The sequence below is a fragment of the Nipponia nippon genome, unplaced genomic scaffold, assembly GCF_047370975.1.
Source record: "Nipponia nippon isolate SJK-2023a ecotype South Korea unplaced genomic scaffold, ASM4737097v1 scaffold_2, whole genome shotgun sequence".
Classification (NCBI taxonomy): Eukaryota; Metazoa; Chordata; class Aves; order Pelecaniformes; family Threskiornithidae; genus Nipponia; species Nipponia nippon.
In genome coordinates, this window is record NW_028262336.1 from 121,699,859 (window position 1) to 121,725,818 (window position 25,960).

The window sequence follows — 25,960 nt, forward strand, 5'->3', positions numbered from 1 at the left end:
TAGGTCATGGCTAAGCCATACATTAAGGTAAGGCACTGCTAGCATTAACAGAGGAGGAGTGCGATGAAAGACTGTACGTACCAAAGGATACATTGTATGTTGCCAGTTCCTCTTCATAATTACTTGACAAATTATAGATGATGTGAGCATAGTTGCTCACAGCTGATGCATAATCTCTACAGTCGAAAGGAAGCACAACGGAGTTGGCCAATTCAAACACCAGCCCTCCCCGTACCTGAGCTACTGTCAGATGATTCTTGAAGGTGGGATCATAAAAATTCTCCACAATTTCATAGGTTTCATAGACACTGTGGTAAACTGGATAGCTGCTATATTTTTCTACATTCTGAAACAAACCAACCCAAACAAAACCATTATTCAGCTGTGGATACTCCAGCTTTGCTTGAAAACCTTTGCTGTGGGATTCAAGGCACTGTGAAGTTAAGTGTCCAGGTCACACTAATCCTATGGAGCCACTACAGACAGCCAAATGAGAAGAACTGCTCAGCAGTGGCTCTCTTAGACATCAGCCTATGATGAGATGAATGCTCATTTGGAGATGCCTCTCTCCACTGACCATGTACAGAGCCTAAAGAAGGTAGCTAAGAACAGACACATAACTTTTCATTGGCTAAATAAAGGTGAGACTGCCCTTCCTCTCTTTGCTTGGATCTCAACAGTCATTTCTGTTTGTGTCTATTTTGGATATGCCTTTTCAGAGGAAAAGACCACATTGAATAGATTGCTCCTTGAACATTTCTCAATTAGTCTCATCTCACAATATGCTCCAGAGTCAAACCCATATTTTCTGTAAAACATGAACCATTTTGAATTCAAAGCTTCATAAGTTATTACAAATCATTCAAAAGTCATCATAAGCCACTCATAAGCCTTCATCAACCATAGGTAATTTTGAGCACATCCATTTACCCTGAGCAAAGTTCCTTTTGTCTGACTGACACCACATTGACCATTCCTATTATTACATATTTGTGCTGTAGTAGCACACAGAGTTCTAGTAATGAACTGGGACTCCACTCTGACACACTAGACTGAACTACTCCAAAAAGCTGGCAGTCTAAATGGCTCAATTACAGGTGATATTATTCAGGCAGTTACAGGGGAGACAAAATTACAAAGACACAGACTTACCCAGTTTTTACTGTAACGTGCTCTGCCCGAAGCGATGCCGAGACGTTGAAAAAAGACTTCAAAGTCATTGCCAGAACCCAGTTTATTTATTCTTTTAACAAGAAAGAGGAAAATGCCTTGAGTGACAATACTTAAAGTATAATTTCAGTTTGCTTCCAAGTACTGCGGCAATTATTTACTCTGCAGTCGCAGTCGCTACCCAGTCTTTCCCTAGTATGCTCTTTCTCTCAATATACCATGGATTGCCTGTGACCCCTACCTTACATGCACCTCATCAATTGCGTTCTTGGAGGAACATAGTCATCATTCTCAGGGTCAGAGAAATCAAACTCTCAAAAGGAGAATTTAACTGTCTTTAATCACTGAGAAGACCCAATGACCTTCCTCCTACTGAACTTCCACTATGCCAAGCTCTCAACTCATGAGAAATCACAACAGTACCAGCATGGCTTCATGGAATAGAATCAGTCTTTAAGATTCTATAGAGAAACCTTGGTAAATTTGAAGGACAGTGTTGTAAAAACCTGCCTGGTGTGCTCCCCAGCCACCCAAACTCAGAGGCCTTCCAGGAGACTGGAAGCAAGTGCAAGGGAAAGCTGCTGTATTAGCACCTTGCGTGTCTGCCGCTGGCTTGTGCATTCTACCCTTATTTGTCTAAATACACTTTTCATATATAAAGCCTCCTGTTCATGCTAAAAGGCAAGTTCACAAAACTGTTGTACTATAGTGTATCAGCTGCAATCAATAAAACTTTTAAATTTGTACCAGCTGAGAATCACACTATTTCTTTTAGGCGCTCAATTTTTCAAGTGGATATTTCTTTAAAACCCACTGTACAAGTTATAATAACTTCTGGTATATCGTTTATTTACTTTTGCCACTGACCTGGGGACCTCTTTATACTCTCTCGATGGATTTTTTTTATACCAGCTCTCATAAAGAGATTTTCCTTCAAACCCCTCATCAGGACTTGGTATCTAGAAAAAATATATTGTAAAATAAGACAAAGTGTACAATTTTAAATGGTACCAAGCAACAAATCTACAACCTGTCATCACGCAAAGCCTATGGCTTAGGGCAATGAATAAGTCACAATCTTGAGTCCCTCAACCTTTCTGCATTTCCATTTTAACATTTCAAATACATAGCGTTTTCCAGAGGAATAGTTTATTTGCTAAAAATAGGTAATTTTAGATGGAAGAAAACACAGGGAAAGTAAAACACTTCAAGTCAATATCTACATTCTGGTATTTCTTTATGAGATTTTCAGCAATTTAATTTAAATATTCAACACAAAAATCCCTCACAAAACCAAAACTTTTTGTTTCACTTTGGCAGGAAATTTCAATTTTGTCTTGGTTTAATTCAAAACTGTTTCTACCTTGTTTTAGTTCACAGAAATTATATTCACGGATGTAGAAATAACCTTAGAAGGGCAAAGTGTACAGTACTTGGTGTTTATGTCATCATAGGTGCTACGGAGGTATACAAATCATGATCATCCTAAAGTTCATTTCTATCACTCTTTTGAGACTACCTTCCAGATTACTGAGCAGGTTAAACACTGGGTATTTCTTCATCTTTCCTTTGTGTTGATGGGCTGCTGAGTTTTTATTATCTTTAATCTATTAAAGATTATTAATATCTATTTAATTATTAATATCTATACTTACTATCTAAGAACTACTCCACAACAGCGATCAAAATAAAACTAATATATTTGCTTTTTTGGTCATGAAGCTAATTGTTCACAGAAGAGTGTTAACACTTTTTGCCACAGATTAACTTTGGATGGGATCACACAGGACCTGCCTCCAGATCAGCATTCTCTTCAGACATCAGCGACCAACAAGCTGTGGTTACATGCGTTCACCAGCCTTTGTTGCTGCTTCCCAGCTCGAGAAGGGTTACACAACCATGTTTACTGGTATTTAGGTCAACACTTTAAGAATGGCTCTTGGTGCCCAAACTGAGACTCTGCTGACCTGATTTTCTGACCGTTCTGAACACCTGCGCTTAGCACACGTTACCATGGGAACTGCAAGTGATCAGCTCTTCTGCAGTTCAGGACAGAAATGTATTTATCTGGGCACCTAATTTTAACAGAGTTAAATTTTATTTGTTGACTTTCAATTGCCAGAAAATTATTATACTGAATTACTACATTTACTTTACTTTTGTACCAATCTAATGCCACCTTCCAAGAGATAACAAATTATCAACCCTGGAAAAGATAGATGACTGAATATATACAGCAGATGAAGACAGATATAGTGGATTCATAGAATATATACAGTAGTTGAATGTACATTATATATATGTATATAAAATAAACACACTGAAGACTAATTAAATGTTCATGCTTTAATATAGATGAACAGGAAAAAACCCAGAAACAAAAAGCCCGTAGTGCCAGCCTCTAAGACCTACTCTCAAAGCAAGGAACACCTTACATCTAAGATGGTGAGGCTATTTCCTGAGAAAGGTCCCTATCTTTCAATTTTGTGTGCCACACAAATAATTGTGAGAGCATCATGGTCAGAGCCAATGAATATCTAACAGGATACACTGAAGCTGAGCACATCATTGACCAAACCTGTCACATCATGCTAAAAACAACACTGTAGCAAGCCTAATTTCTTCCCCTGCCTAAAGGGAGTCAGAGTCTCCCACTACCATGAGCACCCTAGAGATGGACTGGGCAGCCAAGTTTGTGCTTGTTTCTGTCCTCTGTCTCATGGCATTTTTTTATTCTTGTGTTCTTAGAAGGAATTTTTTCACACGAGGAGTGGAAAAATCCCCAATCCTGAATAGCTAATAATGTAAAGGTATAAGCTTGAAATCCATTTGCCACTCCTGGGAAAAAGCTCCAGCTACTTAGCTATTGACTTAAAAGGGGTACTGCAGTTAGAAAAGACAGAAACATATTTTATACAGAGAGCCCCGTCCAGTAAGTGAGCACTGAACATGCTGGCTAAAAATTTCAAGCAATATTACCTCTTTCGTCAGACTGTACACCAGTCTGTACATCAGTGGTGTGCAATCCACTCGTAGGGTGTAGTTTCCTGAAAAACACGAACAACTATTTATCCAAAGAAGCAAGTTCTACTCAGCTGAGACCTCATGCCATCATTTGTTAATAGGAAAGGGACTAGAGAGCTACACTCTCTACAAGGAACAAGCTGATTCTCCCTATAGAAGAGTTCTCCTCCTGTGATCTTGTCAGTGCATTTGTATTGGTCACGATGAATTACAGCCCAGCTTTTGAAGCAACCCTTAAGGGGTTTTCTTATGTCCCTATGCTTATTATACACGTTATAAGAGGAAAAGCTGACACTGAAGAGTTGCCATAGAACTGCTGACAGGGGCACAACACTTCTTGTCCCTTCCCATGACTTCCCAAATAGTGTAGCTCCTGTAATGGACTTCTTTCCTGAAGTAACAGGAACATCTGAAGGATACTTCATGATGCTGGGTCATGGTTTCCCCCGATACCTACTCCCAAACTAACACAGCAGCATTATCACATTGAAGCTTTCATGGATCTCCAAGATAAAATGCATCCCAGTCATCTGTATATACCATCACTATTCCTGTAAAACACAAGTCAAAACTATGTACCTTCGATGGAGGAATCTGCATTGATGTAAGCCACTCCTCGTGCTTGCAATACTTTGGCATTTTCCTATGAGAAGGAAAAGAGGAAGAAAATGATGATGACTTTTTTTTCCTCAGAATTATACTTTTTTTCCCGTCCACAGAAGTAACAGCTGTTTCAGGGAAACACACCACATAGTGCAAGGAGCCATATATTCTTGGTAGTTCAAAAGGAAACTTAAGAGTGTGTATGTGTGTGTATAAGGAATAGAGAGGGAAGGAGGGAAGACGTGTTGCTTTCTGGTACAGATTTCTCAAAGATCTGCCACTGTGAAAGTTGCTCTTTGAACACTACTGATTTACCTCAGCCCACTCTGTCGATCCTAACAAGCCAAATTCCTCTGCATCCCAGCTTGCAAATATCACTGTTCTCCTTGGCCTCCATCCTGCAATAAAAGACCATGAAAACTGTATTACAGAAATAAAGACTGCTTGTTACAAGGTAACTAATGTGAAGACAAATGCCATTTTTGGGGGGGTTCATCTTTTCTCCCGATCTGTGGGGAAAGAGGTGTGTTTAAGGAACTTTAACACCGACTTCTTCACGAATCTAATCTAATAATGGTTTGATAATTTTGTAGCAATCATCTCACTTCTACTTCAATATTGTGCCAAATAATGTATTTTCTTCTCTCAGCTTTAATTGCAAGAATATTTTCTAAAATTTAAAACTCTGAACAAGGAAAAATAATGTGCTTGTGCGCAAATTCTTGGAAGAAAGATTTTCTGCTCTTTTTGCTCTGTTCAATTACACATTGTATACCAGCGTCTACTTTGACAGAAAAGTATATGGCATGCTTTCATATCTATTACTGAATTTCTTTGACCTGTCTCCCAAACGCCAGATTTCAAAACCTAAGGAATTCTCTGTAACATTGACAGATCACCTTCAAATCAAAGATCTTTCACTTGAAGTTCTGCATTCAATTTAAATGCAGGCCAAGTGGAACAGGCTCTATTGCCCTGCCTCTGTATCTTTGCCCAAAGTTTTCTTTGAGGCTACTGGAACCTTTTAATCTTTTGCTCCCTTTCTTTTTTACCTTTTTTTTTCCCGCAGCTTGCATTCCAAAGACAGTTTCCCCTGATATCCAATAACTGGGAGGGAATGGACAGAAAACTAAATGTCAATAGGTTTTAAGTGTAATGGATAGGCAAAGAAAGCTCCTCTAGCACAGTATTTGAGTTACGTCAGAGTTTCTTTCCATGGGATGTCAGATAGGGAGACAGCATTTGCTCTGACAGCAGCAGAAACTTGGTACAGTTGGTACAGTCGACATTTCTTCCTATTCTAATGTAACTAGGCATTAAGTATTTTTAACCATTACCTCCTACTGTGCTTGCACAGCTCATTCTCTGCATTACACAGACATGCTTTACTTATTCTTGGGTCTGTCTCCAAACTACAGTCAAGTGCTGAGAAGGCTCTCGATGTTGCCCTGATGAAGCCTTGATCAGTCCACCACTGTACCAATTTTATAGGACCATTGAAACATCCAGTCTGACCAGCCTCAAATACACAGTAATCAATTGTACCTAAATGTCATTTATTTCAGTATCCCCCATTTTGTGTTTTGTTTTCCTTTAGGTGTACTTTCTCTTAAGTACAAGTACCTCACATATACTAAGGTTGTAACTGGAACTAATTAACAGCTGCAGAGCAGCGTGTTTATTCGAGACATCAGTGAGATACACGTGTTTAATTTTAAGCATATGTTTAAATCCCAGAGAAATCAACGACCACTGCTGAGAGCAGTGATTTTGGTGTGCTTTATTCTTTCATTACAATACCTTTCCTTTTCAGTTTTCCAAAGCTCCTCACAATCTCATGAACCACAGCTGCCCCACTCTGAGGATCAATCCCACCAAATACCCATGAGTCACGGTGGCCTCCCAGGATGACATATCTGTCTAGAGAAATTAATTATGAAGGTTTACTTAGAAAAACTTTTTTCCTGCCATAGAGCTGTAAATTGGAAGTAATATCTAATTTTCCATGTAGGTGTCAGGCAACAAAGCTTAATAGTTTATAATATACAGGATAGAAAGGCAAAAGACATTTTACATCTCCAAAAACATTTTTCTGCATTTTCAGCCAGTGCTAAAGAATTTGTCAAACACAATAACTTGATCCCATAAGATTTAAAACCTCCTAAATTCCATAGTTACTTCTATTATTAGAAATACTGCAGCTTTCCTCTGAAGACAGAAGCATCTTTCCATATTTTACAATAGTATGTTTCATGGTAAAGCTGATCCACTAATTATATTTGTACAGCACGCCAACTCACAACATTAAGGTGTGCTAAATGCAGTATTTCTCTGAATATGTATATAGTCAATCATAAAAAGGGTTGTCCAAATCATGACAGAGATGTGATTAATAAGATCAACGTCAGACTAGATCTCTGTGCTACTATAATATGGTTAAGAGTTGTGTTTCAGGCAACAGGGAAGTGCTGCAGTTACAAGTTAAATCATGTTACCATCATCCTAGGGATGTCTATACAGCTGTTTTTTGAGAGTGTAAAATCACACCGGTTACAAGAGACTGTAAGACAGACAAAAAGTCAATAGTGGTGGATATGATGTCTTCAGATGGAATGCAAAATCCATTCCAGTGTTAGCAGGGAAGAATATCCACTTAAGAATATTATTTCAATTGCAAAGTTACTTGCCTGAAAACAAATATTTCTGTCTTGGTTATAACTCCCCCTTGAAAATCAGCATTTACAGTGAAAGTGCTGACATACCCTGAACCATATGAAAGCTGGTGAAATAAATATTTCAACACTGATGATGGTGCAATATTTCAGAGAAAACTATATTCCTCATTTCCTCCTTGTAACTATGAAGTGCATGTAGAGGTCACTGCACGCTCATATTACAGTGAAGACAAATGACTTTACCTGGTTCCACTGTGCCTCTGATGGTACCAATCACATTGTAAATCCTTCTTATTTCATTGTGGCTATGAATGTGCATTTTCACCTTCCTAGTGTATCAGGAAGAAAATCCAAAGAGAAAATCCACCAGATTAGATAATAAAACATCTTGACATGTTTCAAAAGTGTACAATACAAATTGTAAGGAGAGCATTTTGGCCAAATTTAACCTTCATTAAACCAAAGTAAATATTAAAAGATGTCAGTGTAGTTTTTTTCTGGATTTATACTTGTGCAACTGAGAAAAACATTTAGCCCTTGAAAGCTAGGGACTGTTATTGATGTCAGCGAGATTTATATGGATAACAGGCTCAGAACTCCAAATTCAAAGATTTTTTTCTAGCAGCTAGTTTGTAAATTTGGAAGAGTGAAAAAAAATGAAAACCATCTAATGTTAAAAAGGTAAATAGTTCTAACCATCTAGAGGTTGGGGCAAATCAGAAATGACTCCAGCACAGTCAATACTGATGTTGCAGCTCAGGCAGCAGAAAATCAGACAACGTGAGTTGCATCAAGAGACTTTGTTTATCTGCAACACAGCTGGAGATGCAACAACTCATCCTCAAGGATTGCCTGCGCATTTTTCAGAAAGAATTTTTCATGTGGTATGACTAAGACATAGGGGAAAGGTCAAACAGTTCATATGAAGTCAGTACAATAGCTCAGCCAATACTGAAACACCTGGACTTTAGTCCTAAACTGTAATCACTAAATCTGTTTAAAAACAATCTGAAGCAATAAAAATGACATTGTAATTAAAGCTTTTTTTCTGGAAAACCTGACTTGTAGGTTAATATTGTTTTATATGAGGAAATAGATAAGACCAGAAGCTAGACCCACATGAATTTAAAAAAGACAACACAAATTCAGTTCTCAAAAATAATCAGTCTCATCAAATAGCCTGCCAAAGGCTAGGTGCTTTTCAAACGACTAGCTGGAAACTAAGCAATTCAGTCATATCCATCCAATCAAGATGTAAATCTACTGAAGCTTTGCACTGAGTGCATTTCAGCCCAGGAAATGGTCATAATCAAATGAATGATGCGAATAACCCCAACTACTCTACCTTTGGTCACATTCTGTTGCTCTACCTGTTTTTCTCTGATCCCGAGCACGCTTTCCTTATGAAACAAAACTGACCTTGTAGAATAATTTGTTGTGAAACCAGGACCAACGTTGTAAGATACATTCAAATTTCCTTTCCAGCTACTATGCGGTGGTGCATATCCTCCCAAATTACTATTATGAAAAAAAAAGTTATCATTATTAGTTACAGACATCTAATAATAGCACCGAACACAAATGAGGAACCAGGAACCATACTTTGTTAGGTCCCACACATACACAGACCACAGTGATGGTCTTTGTCTTGGACAATTTATACTACAAGCTTCCATGGGAGAATAATCTGTCTTTTCAGCTACATTAGTATTAGTAAATTAACACAGAGGAATAGTCCTGGGCATTGAGATCAGCTTGGAATGGCCTACAGCTATCCTGGAAAACAGCGCTGGCCTGCAAAGGTTTTGTATACAAATTGCCTCTTGTAAATGGTCCTTGGAACTTTCTACTGCCTTGAACTGCATTTGCATTTGAATAAGCAGAGAGTAACCTGGACCATTCTAACAGTTTAACAGCATAGGCAGTTGTCTTCCAGTGCCTGGCCCTGGACATCGTTTAATTTGGTAGCATAGATAGAGTTGATGTGTTTCAAAGATGTCTAAAATTGGAGAAATATGATCAGTTCAAGTCACCTTTTCTTCTTCCATTGTCAAAGGTGAGATGTTTTTTCTCAGTTAACACAACTGGAAATGTAGTAATTCAGTGGATCGGGATTGCCCATACTTATTCACCTATTCTAAAGTATTTATATTTTTGACATGAACTTGTGAGAAACGTAAAAAGATATATTAAAAATTATGCTGGATGTTCTGGTTCTTATTAGGCAAAATATATTTATTGTAAATGAAAGCACGTCCTTTACTGTAAATGCATACTTCAGTCAAGCTTTATTCCACAGAACACTTCAGCACATCTTCAAGTCCTTGGTATATTTTTTATATTAAAATATGATAGCAGGAATAACAAGAAGTTATGACTTCTCCAGACAAAAATGAAAACAAGAACCCAGTATTTTTAGAAGATTTAGATTTCACTCATAATTATTAAAACCAAGTTCTAGAATTATTTACAAATTATTGAAGAGAAATATCTAGCTACATCATATTTATTAATCTGCTCTACCACTACTAGTTGGCAGTGGAAAAAAGGTTTTTTAACCTATACCTTTATCATTATGAGCAGTTATCCTCATAACAGCGATGACCGTGAAGTTTTAAAGAAAAGACAGTTTGGAGACATATTAGTCCATAAAAGTTTGGAAGGAAATAGGAAAAACACTAGAACAGGGTTAATGAACATCAGGTATGCAAAGACACCAAAGACAATAAAATTCTGCCTCATATAAAAATAAATAGCTTCAATACTTCAGAGGAACACCTGCATAGAGAACCAAGACAGAATTATTTTTTTTTTTTTGGACTCAATATTCAAACAGAGGCACCAGACAGAGCAGAATGATTGCTCATGTGATGCAGATGTAAAATTCTGATACAAATACACACCCAAGATTATGTTCACTTATTGCCCTAAAGACTTACCCGCAGTACTATTGCCAACCCTGCTATTTCCTGCTCTGTATCTCTACAGTTGATACAGATGATTACTGCTACATTTTTAGGGGCATGATATACTTGCCAACTCAATCACATCTTAGTTTTTTCAGAGAACTTATTTGGTTTGTTATGATAATTATGAATTTTAATCCTGTCCTCTGGCAAGCTAGTATCCTGTCTTCATGTCACTTGCATGTCTAGTAAGCACACTTACTTATATGCAGATGTCTATTATATCCCCTATAATACTCCAGAGTTTCCCCAGTGTCCTTATATTAGCTCACTGGCATAATTTCATATTTCTGCAACATAATAGACCTGATGAGAGAAAGCACACACCTTCATTTAACAGAGGACAGTACAGATACTGTCCCTTCAAACATGCATGGCAAGTATTTCCTGGGACAAACGAATGACTTCATTTGTGGTCTTTTTCACAAGACGGGTATCACGCCATCCTCAAAAACTTTAGCCTTTATTCAAACTGAGAGGCACTTTATACCTTCAGTATACTTGATTGATCATGATATATTACAAATTATCCTTTCCAGATCACTCTGCACATATCTGGTATGTAGTAATAGATGTTTACCTCCTACAGAGAACCTAATGACAAACGTACACTATTTCAGCAGCTACAGTAGAAGCACAGTGCAAAAGTCTTTTCCCTTTCTTTTCAAATACTCTCATAACTTTCAAAAAACAGTCTGCTTGAAATTCCTCATGACTCCCATACACTCACCGCAGTAATGACTCAGCATCATGATAGCCAATGGGATGAACTGGAATTTTTGGGAGACCTACACCACTGGCTTTGTCTAATCGGTAGGTGTATTCTGAAAGCAAAAGACAGATATTTTCATATTTACAACTCTCAGAAGGAACTTGTACAGTTTGTAGCACAGTCCGAACACTGGAGTCAGGGATAATCATTTCACTTTCCTTGAAGTCGGGCTGACATTTCCTCAGTGACTTCATCTTTATGCTTTATCAACATGTTTTCAGAGAGACACTAACAAAGATTCTCCCATAGTGTCTGCAGTCATGCATTTAGAGATGGTTGGAAATTTTAGAATTGTTTGCTAATTTTTTGCATTTAAATGTCTTTAGGTAGAAATATTTCTCTCCATGGGAAGGAACTTCAGATTCAGTCACAGAGAAAGAACAAGAGCAAAGAGGGATCCTGTAGTCTGATCCTTGGAACATTCAGCTGGGAACCAAAAAAATTTTGCCAGTTGGTAAGAGATGCAGATAAAATCTTATACACTGACCTGAATATTCTGTTTTGCTGTTTTCGTGAACAAAATGAAGTCTAGGTTTTGTTCTGACAGAGCTCACATACGAATCATGTTTTTTTTACAAATGAGAATCTTAACTTTCACAATGTGGACAAAATTTGATATTTGCAACGCAGCAGGTATGGAAAAGAATACTTTCCTCCTTAATACAACATTCACAGGGACCCTTGTTCAGGGAAGCAGACAGGGATTCATCTATGAGATCACTGACTCCAGCATGAGGAACCAGAAATTTTCCTCACGGTCTGCTCCTGCCATGCTGCTGTTGTGAACGTGTATCCTCTTCCAGCTCAAGCTGTGCTCACTAGAGGCAACTTTCCCCATCACTTAGGGACTGCTCTTCTTGAGGTGACTGCCTCCCTCAGATATGCTGGCTCAAGTGCTGGCATGAACGGTTCTTAAGGCATTTCAGTCAAAATGATGATCTGGGTTAGGTGCTAAATGAAATAGCTTAGGCAGAGCTCAAATAAGCAGCTGAGGAAGCATGAGGTGAAGGTGATGAAGCAGTGGGGAATGGTGCAGTCGGGTGACATGAGTCTCAGCATTAAAGATCTCAGCGTTGCCAGTAAGGGCTCTTGAGGAGGGAAAGCAGCCCAAATCCTGCAGAAAGGAGAACTGCAAAACCAAAGAAAACTGTGAGCTGTGCAGGCTAGCTCTTTGCTGACTTACTGATTAGAAGCAGAAAGAAAAGACCAGGCCTTCAGCTGTTGAATACTTGTGTCATGATCTCTGGGCTAACTTGGCTATGTCTGTGAAGTTAAGCAGCCCAGCACTGCACTGTGTGGCCCCCTTAACATCCCCTCACTTTATCTCATGTACCATCTGCAGAAGTGGCCTACCGACGTGAAGCCCAAAGCTGCCTCTTTTGAGAAACAGAAAGACCAAGAAAGAATGTGTTTTGTTCCAAGGGAAAGAATATCCCCATTACCTTCCCCTGCCTTCCTGAAATCAGACCCTCAGAGCGTGACTTCTCTAGTGTCACTCACCTTTTGCAGGATAACCTGGTGTCAGAGGATCCCCTGCCCCATTCAGGTTTAATACATTTCCACGCTGGGCTCCTCCACCTGGAAGGTTCCAGCCATTTGGATAGGGATCTGCTCCTGGGGCGCAGTAGTCAGCAGGGTCAGAGTACAGAATAACTCCCTTGGCACCTGCCAATTCAGCATTCTTCACCTGCAAAGCACATCTCCAGTCCCTATCCAGTCCTTTAAAGCTTGACACGAGAGTTCAAGGGACAAAAGAAAGTATTATAAATTACAGTGATTATTCCCCAGGGCCTTTTACAGTGCTTGGGCTAAGTAAAGGGCCCATAACTGTCTCATATAAAAAAATTTCCTGAAAATATATATGCAGATATCAGGATCCATACGAAAGCAAAAGGTTTGCTGTTGCCTTGAATTTTAGTGAAGAGATAACTGCAGTAACATAGAAAACATCCTTCACAGTATTACTACATAATCTGAGTTTGTATTCTGTCATCCAGATCAATAGAATCAACTGACTATTGAAATGTATGCATCACGGATGGAAAAAACTGTATCACATTGATGCAACCTTATCCTTCAGTTAGCCATGCATTTACATTATTTACCTGCATGATCTCCTAACTTCTATCAAGGTTCAGGCTACACAGGAAGATGATTACTGGAGAGCTTGAAACTGCCTATGGCTGTGAGCAAGACTAACTCCAAGAGTGTGTACCTTAGGCTTATTACAGCAGAAAGACTGACCTGCATGCTGGTTTGATTTAAAAAAAGTGTTCTCATGTGACTTTATTATTGTATAATCCTGGTTGGGGAATGAGAGAAAATATATGTCATTCTGACATCCCAATCTGTTTTGCCACTAGATAAGACAGTGATGTATAGTGACTGAGTGCTGAATAACAACTAATCCTCAACAGTTTTAAATCTGGGTATTTTAATTCAGAAATACAATAGCTTTTTTTTAGGAAATACAGTACTTGCCTTCATCCTCTATCCTATTCTTGCACACCACTGGGAAGTTGGAAAACACAGTACAGTTCTCCAGATTTTACACAAGCTAACAAATTCTTCAGTATATAAACAGTCATAAGAAATACTACCGTAAGAATGAACATATCATCTCTTTGTGTCAATGAGGGCATGTATTTCCAAAGCACAGGACAACTGCCTCTCTAGATATTAGTAACTCTGAGGTGTTTGTATTTAATTTTAATAAAAAAGTCATAGACAGCAATACCTTCTTCAATTTTTAAGTCTTTTCCATTCAGATAGTATCTTTAAGAGTGGTAAACAATTTAGTGAAATATTATCTGACCCAGAATATGAGTTACGTGTCACTTTTCACTGGTGAAAACCGTATGTATGTAAACCAGTGAGTCACTCACTTAAAAACTCACAGAAGGTTGGTCAACAGTGCATAATATGAGTTGGCATCCAGTGAGAAGATTCAGTGTTTGATACCCTTAGGTAACTGAGAAATACAAATTATAGTCCTGCCCAAATTAGGGTTAAACTAATTTTTGTACAAAAGCCAAACACACTTAAAATAGACTGTCTTCTTACATCCCTATTGAGGAAATAACTTGAGTATATGCCTGAAGTATGCACATGATTATGTACTTTCCTGTCAGGCCATGGAAATCTGCAGAAATCTGTAGTTTAAAAATATTTATATGATAGGGACATTGAATAAACAAATAAAGAATTTAAAATAACCTCCATATAGTTATAGTCTCTGCCTGGTGTACAAAAGCCATTATAAAGAAATACAATATAGGCACCTTAAAGCACAGTTGAACCAATAGGGAAGAACAGTCTAGTTCAGAGTTAGAGTGTATTACCCAAGAATGTTAGTAATATTTTAGAACAATCTATAGTATGGATATTAATATAAAAATACATAACATTTTCCAACTTACTTTTATCCTATAGATGTATTATATATACATATTAAATATAAATTTTATATCTTCTACTAAAGAATCATCTTTGAACACAGCTCTATGAAAAACTCAGTTACGCTAAAATCTCCAGAACACTTTAGGTAAGTTGAAATCAACTGAAGGACAGCACAAGTAACATTTTTATATAGAGGCATTACCTTATTTCCTCTGAAGATCTTTCCATATCTGGCAATAACAATCTTTCCTGTACAGTTAATTCCCATCTCACGTTCTAGCTTAAAGAAGTCCTCGATGCGACCATAATTCACATACACTAACTCGCCCTGACAGAAAGAGGTAGAATTTGAAACAAGAATGTCAATGAGCATGTCAAAAGGAGGATGTGATCTAGTAAGAGAATAAATTGGGAACAAGGAGCTCCAGGACTGGCTCTGGTATCAATTCTTCTTAGATCATGAGACAATTAGGTAGGCAAGTGACTTCTAATGAATTTATACTCCTGCCATCCAAAGCTGCCAGACTTTGCCCTCAATGGAGAATGTTAAGATATGACTTGTGAATCAGAAGCTTGGAGTAAGTGCTCAGAGTACGTCATTTACTCTTCGTAGTCTGTTTAAGCTGTAGTCAGTCTTGGACAGCTGGAGGTATTTTGGAACCAGACACCACAGTAAATATCAATTGTAGTTTATGCAGTAGAGTAGATTGAATGATGCCAATATCCTATGAAATTCTCAGGACTCGATTCTTATTCAATACAGCAGAAGCTACAGGTGGTTGACTGTCAAAATAAATACAGCATGCACATGAATAAAGTATTCTTCATGATTATGTTTCAACCATGTTATTCAATACTCGGTGCGTGATTCATCTTCCTTAATGTCAGCTACCTAAAAGTTGCGTGCATTGTCTAAGAAGATCCTGTAGTGCATTCCATAGCCAGTGAAGAGCTGGGAAGTTCTCCCTTTCCAGAAGAATTCACCCCAAACCTGTTTTAAACATCTGTTTTAGGAAGGAATAAAATACCCTCTGACTATACCTCTCATTGATTATACCTCAAAGACTGTTTTAGAGTAAATGCCTATAGAAAGCCTCAAGCACTGGTTTAGGGAAGATGCCTACAATTTCAGACAACTAAAATTAGGTGACAGGAAACTCTTCCTCAGTGCATTTCTCTATATTACCAGACACCTCCAGAGAGATCTTCAATTTAATTTCAAAAAGGCATAAGCTTAAATCTCTTATAGTGACAAAAATTGCTGACTACACATTCAGGTGGTCTCACATAGCACCATACAACATGTCCTGATAAGACTGTGGTACAGTCACTTTGACAGTACTGCTCAAGTTGCAACTTCTTCTTAAATTAAGCAAAATGAACTTAGGATAAATTCATGAAATAAAGGGCACTATGTAATAAGGCAAACAGTTTCACACCTAGTAAGATTCTGGTCCTCTCTGTTCAGAGAACAATTCATAAACACAAGGATTATTCTTGGGGAGGCTTTTCTGAATTTATGGAGTAGTTTTCCCTCTCAGTAAAATCAAGTGTACTGAAGTCAAGACAGTTCCTCCAGTCTATTTAGATTAAGCAAAAGGGGAATTTGGTCCTGCATTTTAACATAATTTTTTTTTAGAATATCTTGTACAGAATACTTACATTTGTAGGCTATTGTATTTTTTATGACAAATACAAAAATGTTGATTTCAGGACTTTGGCTTACATAATTGCAGAGCTGTAATTATAACAACAGCAGCCTGCTGGGTTCTCACATTCAGGGTCCTTGTTCTACAGCGAAGTGCAAGAAAAGTTAACATGAGAGTAACATTTTATGGTGAAAACCTGTTCACACTAAACAGGGTTTTTTTCAATAATGTCTTTGATTAAGTAGATGCCATCACATAAAGAAAAGAACAATTCTGATCTTCAGAAGAAGCTTTCATAACGGTATCTGACATAAAGTATGTAATCTGTATTCAGAGCATTTTTCCTGATGTTGCAGAATAATTCATATTTATTCAATATCTAGTTTTCTGAAACTACATTAAACGGTACTTATTTGAAGATTCTGGCAATATTCGATATATTGCATAGTAAATCAGGCTTCCGTAACTAAATTCTTTTAGCATCTCTGAAAATTCTTCATCATTAACTTTCATGAACAGGACTAAGAACTACATCAATACAATAAATTTCTCATCAGAGCATTGTGACACTTTTTTTTCATAATTTCCTAGTAATGTGATGAATCCCTCATGTTTATAGAACTATTACAAAATACAAGCTTTGAGAATGTAGTGCGGACTCATAAAATGTCTTGCCTGGGCTGTTTTAACGTAGTTAGAGATCTCAAGCACACCTCTTACTTGTGACCATCATTAACTAGGTGGGAGTACTTTTGCAGTCACTTAAAAAGGAAGGGAAGAGCAGAATTTTACCATTATTTATGATGCTAATGTTCCAAACTACTAGTACTGTCTGACAGGATGTGACTTCACTACTTTGTCTGCTTTCTGCTAAATATTTCTGTTAAAAGAAGTTCCTGCTCAAAACTTACCTTTTTTCATCTGACTGTTTATTGGGATTTAGTTAACACACACCACACAGAAGAAAAACACATTTTCTAACAATCTGTATGAGAGACCAGGACACATTCCATCTTCTGTCTACTGAGAACCAGAAATGAGTGGGAACTACTTCTAGATCTCTGCAGGGTCTCAATCTAGCAGGTAAGTAGCTACTATTCCACTGATGATAGTATTTAACCTTCAAAACACAGGCATTGCCACTTATTTTTAAAAAGCAGCTGCAGGAAAAACTAATAGTGCTAGCAGTGCCGAACTGTATTCCCACAACATGGACCTGTTGGAGCGAGTCCAGAGGAGGGCCACGAAGATGATCAGAGGGCTGGAGCACCTCTCCTATGCGGACAGGCTGAGAGAGTTGGGGTTGTTCAGCCTGGAGAAGAGAAGGCTCCGGGGAGACCTTCTAGCAGCCTTCCAGTACCTGACGGGGGCCTACAAGAAAGCTGGAGAGGGACTTTCTACAAGGGCCTGTAGTGATAGGACAAGGGGTAGTGGTTTTAAACTGAAAGAGGGTAGATTTAGGTTAGCTATAAGGAAGAAGTTAGATATAGGTTAGATTTAGGTTAGCTATAAGGAAGAAGTGTCCAAGGCCAGGCTGGATGGGGCTTTGAGCAACCTGGTCTAGTGCAAGGTGTCCCTGCCCATGGCAGGGGGGTTGGAACCAGATGATCTTTAAGGTCCCTTCCAAGCCAAACCATTCTATGATTCTACATTTCTATGAACTCCCTGATTAGAGCACTCACCCAGAAAATGTGAGAGCTGCATTGTTGGCCTCTCTCAGTATGAAGACCTTTGATCCATTTCTGTCACTTTCCAGGAAGGTGGCCTACTCGTGAGACTACAGCTAGCCTGGGATGCAGGTACCTCACAGCACCTGTCCCTTCATTGAACTTGGAGCTTTACACAGGAATTATTTGCAAAATTAATGAGGAGAAAGAGAACCTATGACCCATGATTGCACTTAGCAAGTTCCAAATATCTCTCTCTACAGCTCCGTTCTGTTTTTTAATAGAATGGCTTTTAACATAAAATACATAAACGGGCCTGGGAGAACTCAGAAGAGCCCTGAAGCCACGGAGTATTCCCACTGCTGAGCTATATACATGCTCCCTGTTTGCAGTACAGGTGCAAACAACTGCTCACTGGAGAATGTTATTGCTAACAGCACCAGCTAGGGACCTGGAGCTTTTGTCAAAGTAACAAGATGAACATAAGCATCATATTTTGAAAAGACAATCTGTCCTTTATTTATTGTTTTTTTTTTTCAGAAACAATGTTCTTATATATATATATTTAAAGTAAAATCATTTTCTAAAGAAGGAAGCTGCAGCTTTTAAAACTTGTTTTTATTATTTGCCATATCCCATCACTTACTGTAGCTCTCCAGAAAGCAAATAAAGTGGTGAAGTTATTCTGCCTTTCTTTGGGGATATTATGTTATGATACAAAGTCAGAATCCATGAATTTTACTTTACATTAGGTTCCGAAATTCCCACTGCAATTCTTGAAACACTCAAAGCTGTCATATCCTAGGGTACAGACTACCTACCTGGTTCTCTAGCTTCCTTTGAGTATCTCAGGCAAATGAATACAGGATACCTTTTGTTTTCTAGACTTGCACAGCTTATTAACAAACTCCAGAAAGTACATGACCCTAATACTGGGGTATATGAGTAAAAGCATTGTTAGCAGGTTTCAAAGTCAGATCCAACTTTAAAGCAGAGATTGGAACTGATGACCTCCCAACCTATGTTGGCCCTGCCAACCTATGTTATTCTATGTATGGGCAGGAAAGATATTGAGAACAACAAAAAATATTCTAATCTTACAAAATATTAATTGAAACCACTAATGATCATAGGATAGAAAACTCCCGTTACACAGGCTAGCTTTATAAAAGAAAGCCCATCAGCTGGTACCATCTGTACAACAAGACAGAAAGGATTCGTGTTAAGCTCAGATCACAGCAACATTTTTACTGCCAGCTACAAATGCTAGCAAAAGCCATTTTCAAGCATACTGTATGCTGTGCAGTTATACCTGCCAGTGTGAGCCTTGGGCAAGCAGCATTTTGAAAATTAGGTTGTTCATTTGGCTACGTAAATGTAACAGTCTTCTCTGTTCACCAAGATGGGAAACAGTGGTTCATACTCACAGAAATATCTGGAGAAGCTTATAGCAGCTGACAACATTTAAGATTTATTACCATATTTTTTAAGGAAAAGGTAAAAATAAAATCCAGTTCTGACTCAAACTAGAGAAAATAATTAAACATATATGTATGACTGCTCAAGATAAATATTGCTCCATCGCAAAACTCCCAAGAACATCAGAGCTAGGACATCTTTGCTACTGGTGACATGTCAGGTGTTGAACTAAAGCCTAAGACCCAGGAATTTCACATTATTCTATATTGCTCTGTGCTATTCTGTGCAATGCTGTGCTACACTACACTATGGTATTCCATCTTTTCCATTTCCATTATTTCTATTTCTGTCTCTATTTCTACTTCTGTTCCTACTTCTGTTTCTGTTTCTGTTTCAACTACTATTTATTTTACTCTTCTACTATGTTACCTCAGGTGTTCCTTGGGCTGAAAATGCACTGTAGGGTGGCACCACATCTCTAACAGCTTCATATCCTGGAGGAGGAGGCTCAGATAATGATGTGTTGAAAATCTGGTGGGAAAGAAGAAAAGAAAAAAAGTAAATAGGCAATATGGAGAAGTACTGTCTATTCAGGCACATTTCATGTGCATTTGCAGTTTAAAGGAATCTGGTTTTAGAACTCTAAATGAGGAGTGGCCGAAACTTTAGCAGGCACTGGGTATCATTTTCAGTATGCAGGTTCAATGGGTGATCTTGCAAATCCTGTCTCCACTCTTCACACAAAATCCTGCTTAAATGAACACAGGGACCCTTAAGGTGGTCTCAGTACAGCACATAAGAGGAGGACAGATCATAATGGTAAAAAATGCTTGCATTCTGCTCATCCCTGGAGCTTCTATGAGCGCTAGAGCTGCTCTGTAATGAACTGATGCTACTTGTGATAGTACAACTTGAGGTCTAAACTCTAATCTTCCAGAAACTGAATTTAGCACAACTATCAATACTGTATAACGAATCAATGCAAACAATGATGCTGACCACGGTTGCTCTCCTCTTTCTAAATAACAAAACAATTTTTAAACTATTGAATTACATAAAGTAATTCTCTTACTTAATTCTCCTTTAATCCATATATGTCAGTATGCTATATGAATACGGGTAATTATTAGTATTCCTAGCACATACATTAAGAAACAAAGATACAAAATATAAAAGCAAACTGGAAACGCTCATTCCCGTGAGCTTTGGATCAGGCCCAACACCATTAACAGAGCAGACGATAGCTTTCCCTCCCCGTCTTCCCAGGTGTGTGAAGGTGACTTTTTTTCCCTGCCTGCAAAAACCGGTGTTTTCTGTACCTCATTTCCATGCTCATCAATTATTGAGATGTAGTTGGGCTTAGTGTCATCAGGGTAAGAGAGCAAGACATCATAATGAACCAACTGAACAGAATCCAAACCAAACTCCTTCCACTCAGCTTGGACTTGCTGTGCCAGATGCAGATTCTCCTTTGTTCCTGCCAGGTGAGGAAGCCGTGTAAAATTGCTAGAGAAAAAGAAGCAATGAGTCAGGATCAGGCACTGCAGCTCATAACCAGAATTCCTCCTAGCCTAGCTGGAAATACACTCCCTAAAGATGACCAGATGTACCCAGGCTAAATAAGAACCCAGACTCCTCTGCATCTATGCTTTTGCCTGTCTTATACATAAGTTGAGACAAAGGGTTTCAGTTTCTCCTGAGTTATCATAGGTGTTTGTATCTTCCTCACAGTGTGGCTTAGCAAGAATGGCATGATGACATCAACTGTGGGGTCTTGTCCTTGCTTTACTCCTTGTCTTCTGGGTCACTCCTCTGCATAATGAGACTGATCTTCCTTGTGAAATGATAAAAGAATTTGGTATACATATCTTTGCATATTCAATTTAGAAATGTGCATAATTACTCTGATCCCTACTTGTAATTAACTGGATATTCTCCTTGGATCCCACTATTTTAATTAATTTTGGCACAAATACTGATTTATCTAAAAGTTCACTCCGAGTGTGTCTTGCTGGCAAATAAGAGAGAGTGGGTTCACAGTGGCTTACAAACAAGGAACAGAAAAACTCAACAGCTTGTAACTTAAAAGTCATGCAGCGTGAATAACAAACAGTGAAAGATACCATAAATAGTGAGCAGCCCATTGTCTGAAAAAAAAATTGTCCGGACCATTGAGGAAGCCCAGTGGTGAAGTCAGCTGAAGAAACTCTCAGCTGAATGAGATTGTCACCATGATGTCCTCATCCTGTCATATGACCATGCCATCAACATGCATGTGTCGCATCAGCTGGTGTTAATGAAAGAAATTGGATCTTCAATAAGGAAGGGGTATAAGATTGGGAAAAAATTTAATTCTTGAGTTCAAGTGAGAACAAAGCCATCAAACAAAGCACTTCAAAAGAACTATACACTTAGAATAGAATAGAACAGAATAGAATATTCCAGTTAGAAGGGAGCTACAATGATCACCTAGTCCAACTGCCTGACCAATTCAGGGCTGACCAAAAGTTAAATCATGTTGTTAAGGGCACTGCCCAAATGCCTCTTAAACACTGACAGGCTTGGGGCATCGACCACCTCTCTAGGAAGCCTGTTCCAATGTCTGACCACCCTCTCGGTAAAGAAATGCTTCATAATGTCCAGTCTGAAGATCCCCTGGTGCAGCTTTGAACCATTCCCACGCATCCTGTCACAGGATCCCAGGGAGAAGAGCTCAGCACCTCCCTCTCTGCTTCCCCTCCTCAGGAAGCTGCAGAGAGCAATGAGGTCGCCCCTCTGCCTCCTTTTCTCCAAACTAGACAAACCCAAAGTCCTTAGCAGCCGAATGCTGCTAGATAAAACCATGTTCCTCTGATAATGTCAACATCTAATACCAACACTGTACTAAAAGTCCCTGTTACAGTGACAGTACCATTTTCTGAATGACATACTGAACCAAGAGCACAGTTATGTGTTCTCATTAGAGCGAACGGCTGTTTTCTGTAAGAGTTAGAAATGTTTAAGTCTCATGTTTTCATTAAAATTTGGCATTTGCATTAACATTCTCCTGTATTATATTCCCATTTAACTGAGTATTGTGTTTTTCTTCATTTCCTCTTCTGATCTGTTGACTGCCTGTACCGGTACTTCTGAGTAGGGATTAAATATCTGCCGTATTTTACCACAGAACTGGCTGCATGACAGTAAATGAGGTACAATGTTTGCTGTTGGCACAGAGACAGGGAGCTTAGAGGGCAGAAAGCAGTCCTTTTACAGAGCTGTTTAACAACAGTTGACTTTGTAGGAGCCAGAACACAGGTTAAGACTGTAAAAAATCCCAAGTCTTCAGTTTTCAATGTTTATATAGTCCAGGACATGGTTGTTATGTAGTAAAGAGAACGTACTTTCCAGCTAATTTATTTGCAATAGTTTGTGGCAAGTGCACTTAAAATTGAATGAGTGGGATTGCCACAATCTTATAAACCGAAAATGTTTTTTTAGTAATTTAGTTTTGTAGCAAGATACAACTTCGTGCTATTTAATCAGGCTGGGAACTTAAGACAAACCTGAATTTGTTGATTACTCCTAAAATAACTGATACTCTTAACACTTTCTTTACACAGAAAGTAAATTTCTCTCAATAAACTACAACTTCTGGTCTATTACTGACTGGAATAAATACAGTGAATGAATGAATACTACACTCTCTTAAGAGAAAAATAATGTTTACAAGATCCCTAAAATGAACAAATAATAGTGCATCAGCTTCCTTGTAGTTAAAGATTATAAGTTACAGAAATTAAGAAATTAATTACAGTAATTAAACTATAATAGATTATATTATTGACAATTATATTGTCAACTTCCATTGTTTGAATTTTCAGTAACAAATGTTAACAGCTTTGCTTTCAGGATTTAATAAAAGAAAGAAGAGTACATTTAAAATCAACTAATTTAAGTACTAAAGGGTAAATGAGATGAAAAAATTATTGGGGAAAAAACATGGTCTTAAAAAATGACTCTAAAGCCTTAAGACTATTAGATTTATTATGAGCAGTGTAATATACCATCAGCTGACTAGCTGGTATCTACTACGTCTGTTCTAGCTACTCACTGTGCAGACAGAGAGAGGTTGGAAACGTATCTTTCTTCATGAAACTGCATATAAGGTCGGAATGGTGACAGACTAACACATAAATTGGTCACAGCATGACAAAGTGTGAAGGGAGAGTAGCAATAAGGTATTAAGGCCTAAGTTGTAGGAAGAACTAAAGGCTTGGTATGATTTTCTTCTCTTTTACATTGATGTACTCCACTATTTTCCATTTAATCTCTCATAATTTAAGTTCATTCATACAGCCTAATTTGAAGTGAATGATTTTTCCATAACAACCAATGTAAGATAAACATTGTCGTAGACCGAAAAAAGACACATAAGAGAAAGGCTGAACCTCTACAACCTTTTACAAGCATTCACCAAAGGCTGAGCAAGAGCTTAACCAATTTTTAATTACTTTAAGTACTGAGATTACTGACAACTCCTCAACTGTTTCCAACACAAATGAGAAAGAGAGGAGCTAAGAAGGACTATTTTGTCAACCACAGCTCACTGGGACACCTATGGCCGAGAACCTGCACACCACCCTCTGTCTGGTGGCATCCTTGGGCTGGTTCCGCTTGATTTTTTTTTTCTTTTTCTGACTGATTAGTCAGAAATTGCTTATTAACATTGCTTACTAAAGAAACTGCTTGATGTTTTCAGCTTTCATTTCAGCCATAAATGCCGCCTTCATGTCCTCATGAGGACTCACAGACGTCTTCTTTTCTGTAGGTTTTGCAAACCAGCCTGTACAACACACCAAAATACAACAGTAAAAACACTAGAGCAATATTCCCATGACACACACCATTTCTCTTTGGTATCACCACAAGATTTTCACTGTGTATTTTACAACTGTTTTTATCTCAGCACAGACAAGCAGCCACAACCTAACGCAGACTTCACAGTGATGGCAGTGGCAGTCCCCCAGACAGTAAGAGAACTTACTTAGGTAGATATCGAGGGGAATAAAATACTATATTATATTTATTCATCACAGTTATTTTACTGTAGATGCTAAAGAGACTTATCTGTCTTCCCTTAGCACCAGAACATCATGCTGTCAGTCATGTCAGTCGTATCAGTCACCTCAGTAATAAGGCAGCAGCTTTACAAAAATGCACAGAAACACAGACACCCTTTGTAAGGAACAGATGTCTTGTAACTCCTTTCTCACTCTCTGGTCTGTCTGGCTCTTACTCTGGAATCCTTCCCTTACTGTGCAGGCATTACCAGAGTAAGTGATGAGAGGAACACCTGGCTGGAAAGAAAGTGTTTCTCACATCTGATTTTATTTTTAAGTCAGCGACTGGACATGTTCAGTGCAAATGCAGCAGCAGCTACATTGGTAGTGCAAATCAGAGAACCAGTGGGGAGCAGAGAGAGAGTAAGAAGCTGGCACCGGCGAGGCGCTGGTCACTGGCACAGCAAAAGGCTCATTCCACGTGAGAGAGTAATTCACTCAGGGCTTCCCAATGGCACGAACCTCAAGTACATACCAAAAGGCATTTCAAAACACAAGTGGCTCTTTTGTTTTCCTTCCTCCCCCGAACTGATCCTGATCCACCTGTGAACCAAAGGGGAGGGAGGGAGGGGAAACCTCCTGTGGCAGCAGCCCACAGGCCTGCCTGCTTGGGCTGGGGGGGGGGGGGGGGGGGGCGGGGAAGGGACATTAAATTAAAGGCTATTTCACCCCTCCAGCCCCGTATTTATCTTCCCACCTGCCTGGTTTGGGCTGGTGCAGTTTCAGTGCCGCAGGGTCCAGGGGCCTGTCTTCCTCCTCACAAACCCCGCGCCTCTTCTCTTGCCCATAGCATAACTACTTTATTTAAACGGAAATCGAAAAACAAGTCAAAAAGACACTCTCAACAAAAGACCCCTTCTCCTGCGGAGGAGCTAGCAGTCCCAGGAGGGGTCGCTGCCTGCACCAGCATGGCCTGAGGGGTAGGAAAGGAGGGAGGTGTCGGCCGGGCCGAGCACGGAGGCACCTCGGGCACCCCTGGCACAAAGCCCGCCCGCTCCTTCCCCCCCACCCGGCCCTTCCTCGGCCCGGCTCCAAGACACCTCGCCCGGCTGGAAGGACCGGGGGTGGCCGGGGGAGCCCCCCGATCCGAAGCGGGGTTAGTCTGCACTGTACCGATGAGGAACCCGAGGAGGAAGAGCCCCGCCGCTGCTCCCAAGACGATAGCCCAGAAGCGGCCGCTGGTTGCCCTGGGGCCGGCCGGCTCCGTGACGGCGCCAAGCGACGTCCACATCGCTGCCGTCCCGCTCCCAGCCGCTCCGCGCCGCTCCCGGCAGCACCCGCCCCGCCGGCCCAAGTCCCGCCACGGCCCGGCCCGCCCCGGAGGCGGCAGCGGGCGGGCGGGCGCCGGCCTTTGGTCGCGGCCCCCTCAGCGGCTTCCGCCTCAGCCCGGCCATGGCACACGCAGCCCCGGGGCCGCCCGTGGGCACTCCGCTCTCCCCCCCAGCCCAGGAGTAAGACCCTCCCGCCATCACGCCCGGGCGAGGCTGGAGACGTCGGAGCCCGCCCGGTGCCGA

At 39.5% G+C, this 25,960-nt stretch overlaps 1 protein-coding gene across 5 annotated transcripts in view; it reads right to left on the reverse strand.

Annotated features, from left to right (window-relative positions):
- LOC104017386 (Putative N-acetylated-alpha-linked acidic dipeptidase) overlaps nt 1–25,750 on the reverse strand; it is a 31,108-nt gene extending 5,358 nt beyond the window's left edge. For 2 of the 5 annotated variants that reach the window (XR_015704578.1, XM_087756498.1), the window contains exons 1-16: nt 25,560–25,750; nt 24,061–24,169; nt 20,664–20,850; nt 19,774–19,875; nt 14,812–14,937; nt 12,711–12,897; nt 11,169–11,262; nt 8,892–8,990; nt 7,716–7,801; nt 6,598–6,717; nt 5,113–5,195; nt 4,774–4,837; nt 4,150–4,217; nt 2,038–2,129; nt 1,153–1,243; nt 82–346 (exon numbers count right to left, since the gene is read on the reverse strand). Coding sequence is in view for 4 of the 5 variants with exons in the window: in XM_087756498.1 (XP_087612624.1) it covers nt 82–346; nt 1,153–1,243; nt 2,038–2,129; nt 4,150–4,217; nt 4,774–4,837; nt 5,113–5,195; nt 6,598–6,717; nt 7,716–7,801; nt 8,892–8,990; nt 11,169–11,262; nt 12,711–12,897; nt 14,812–14,937; nt 19,774–19,875; nt 20,664–20,850; nt 24,061–24,169; nt 25,560–25,677 (1,891 nt within the window). In the remaining variant the exon portion in view is untranslated. Of the gene's footprint in view, nt 1–81; nt 347–1,152; nt 1,244–2,037; nt 2,130–4,149; nt 4,218–4,773; nt 4,838–5,112; nt 5,196–6,597; nt 6,718–7,715; nt 7,802–8,891; nt 8,991–11,168; nt 11,263–12,710; nt 12,898–14,811; nt 14,938–19,773; nt 19,876–20,663; nt 20,851–24,060; nt 24,170–24,908; nt 24,990–25,143; nt 25,245–25,559 lie in introns of those variants that run through there. The other 3 variants (XM_087756499.1, XM_087756500.1, XM_087756501.1) reach the window with 3 other exon arrangements.
- Between the last annotated feature and the right edge of the window lie 210 nt (nt 25,751–25,960).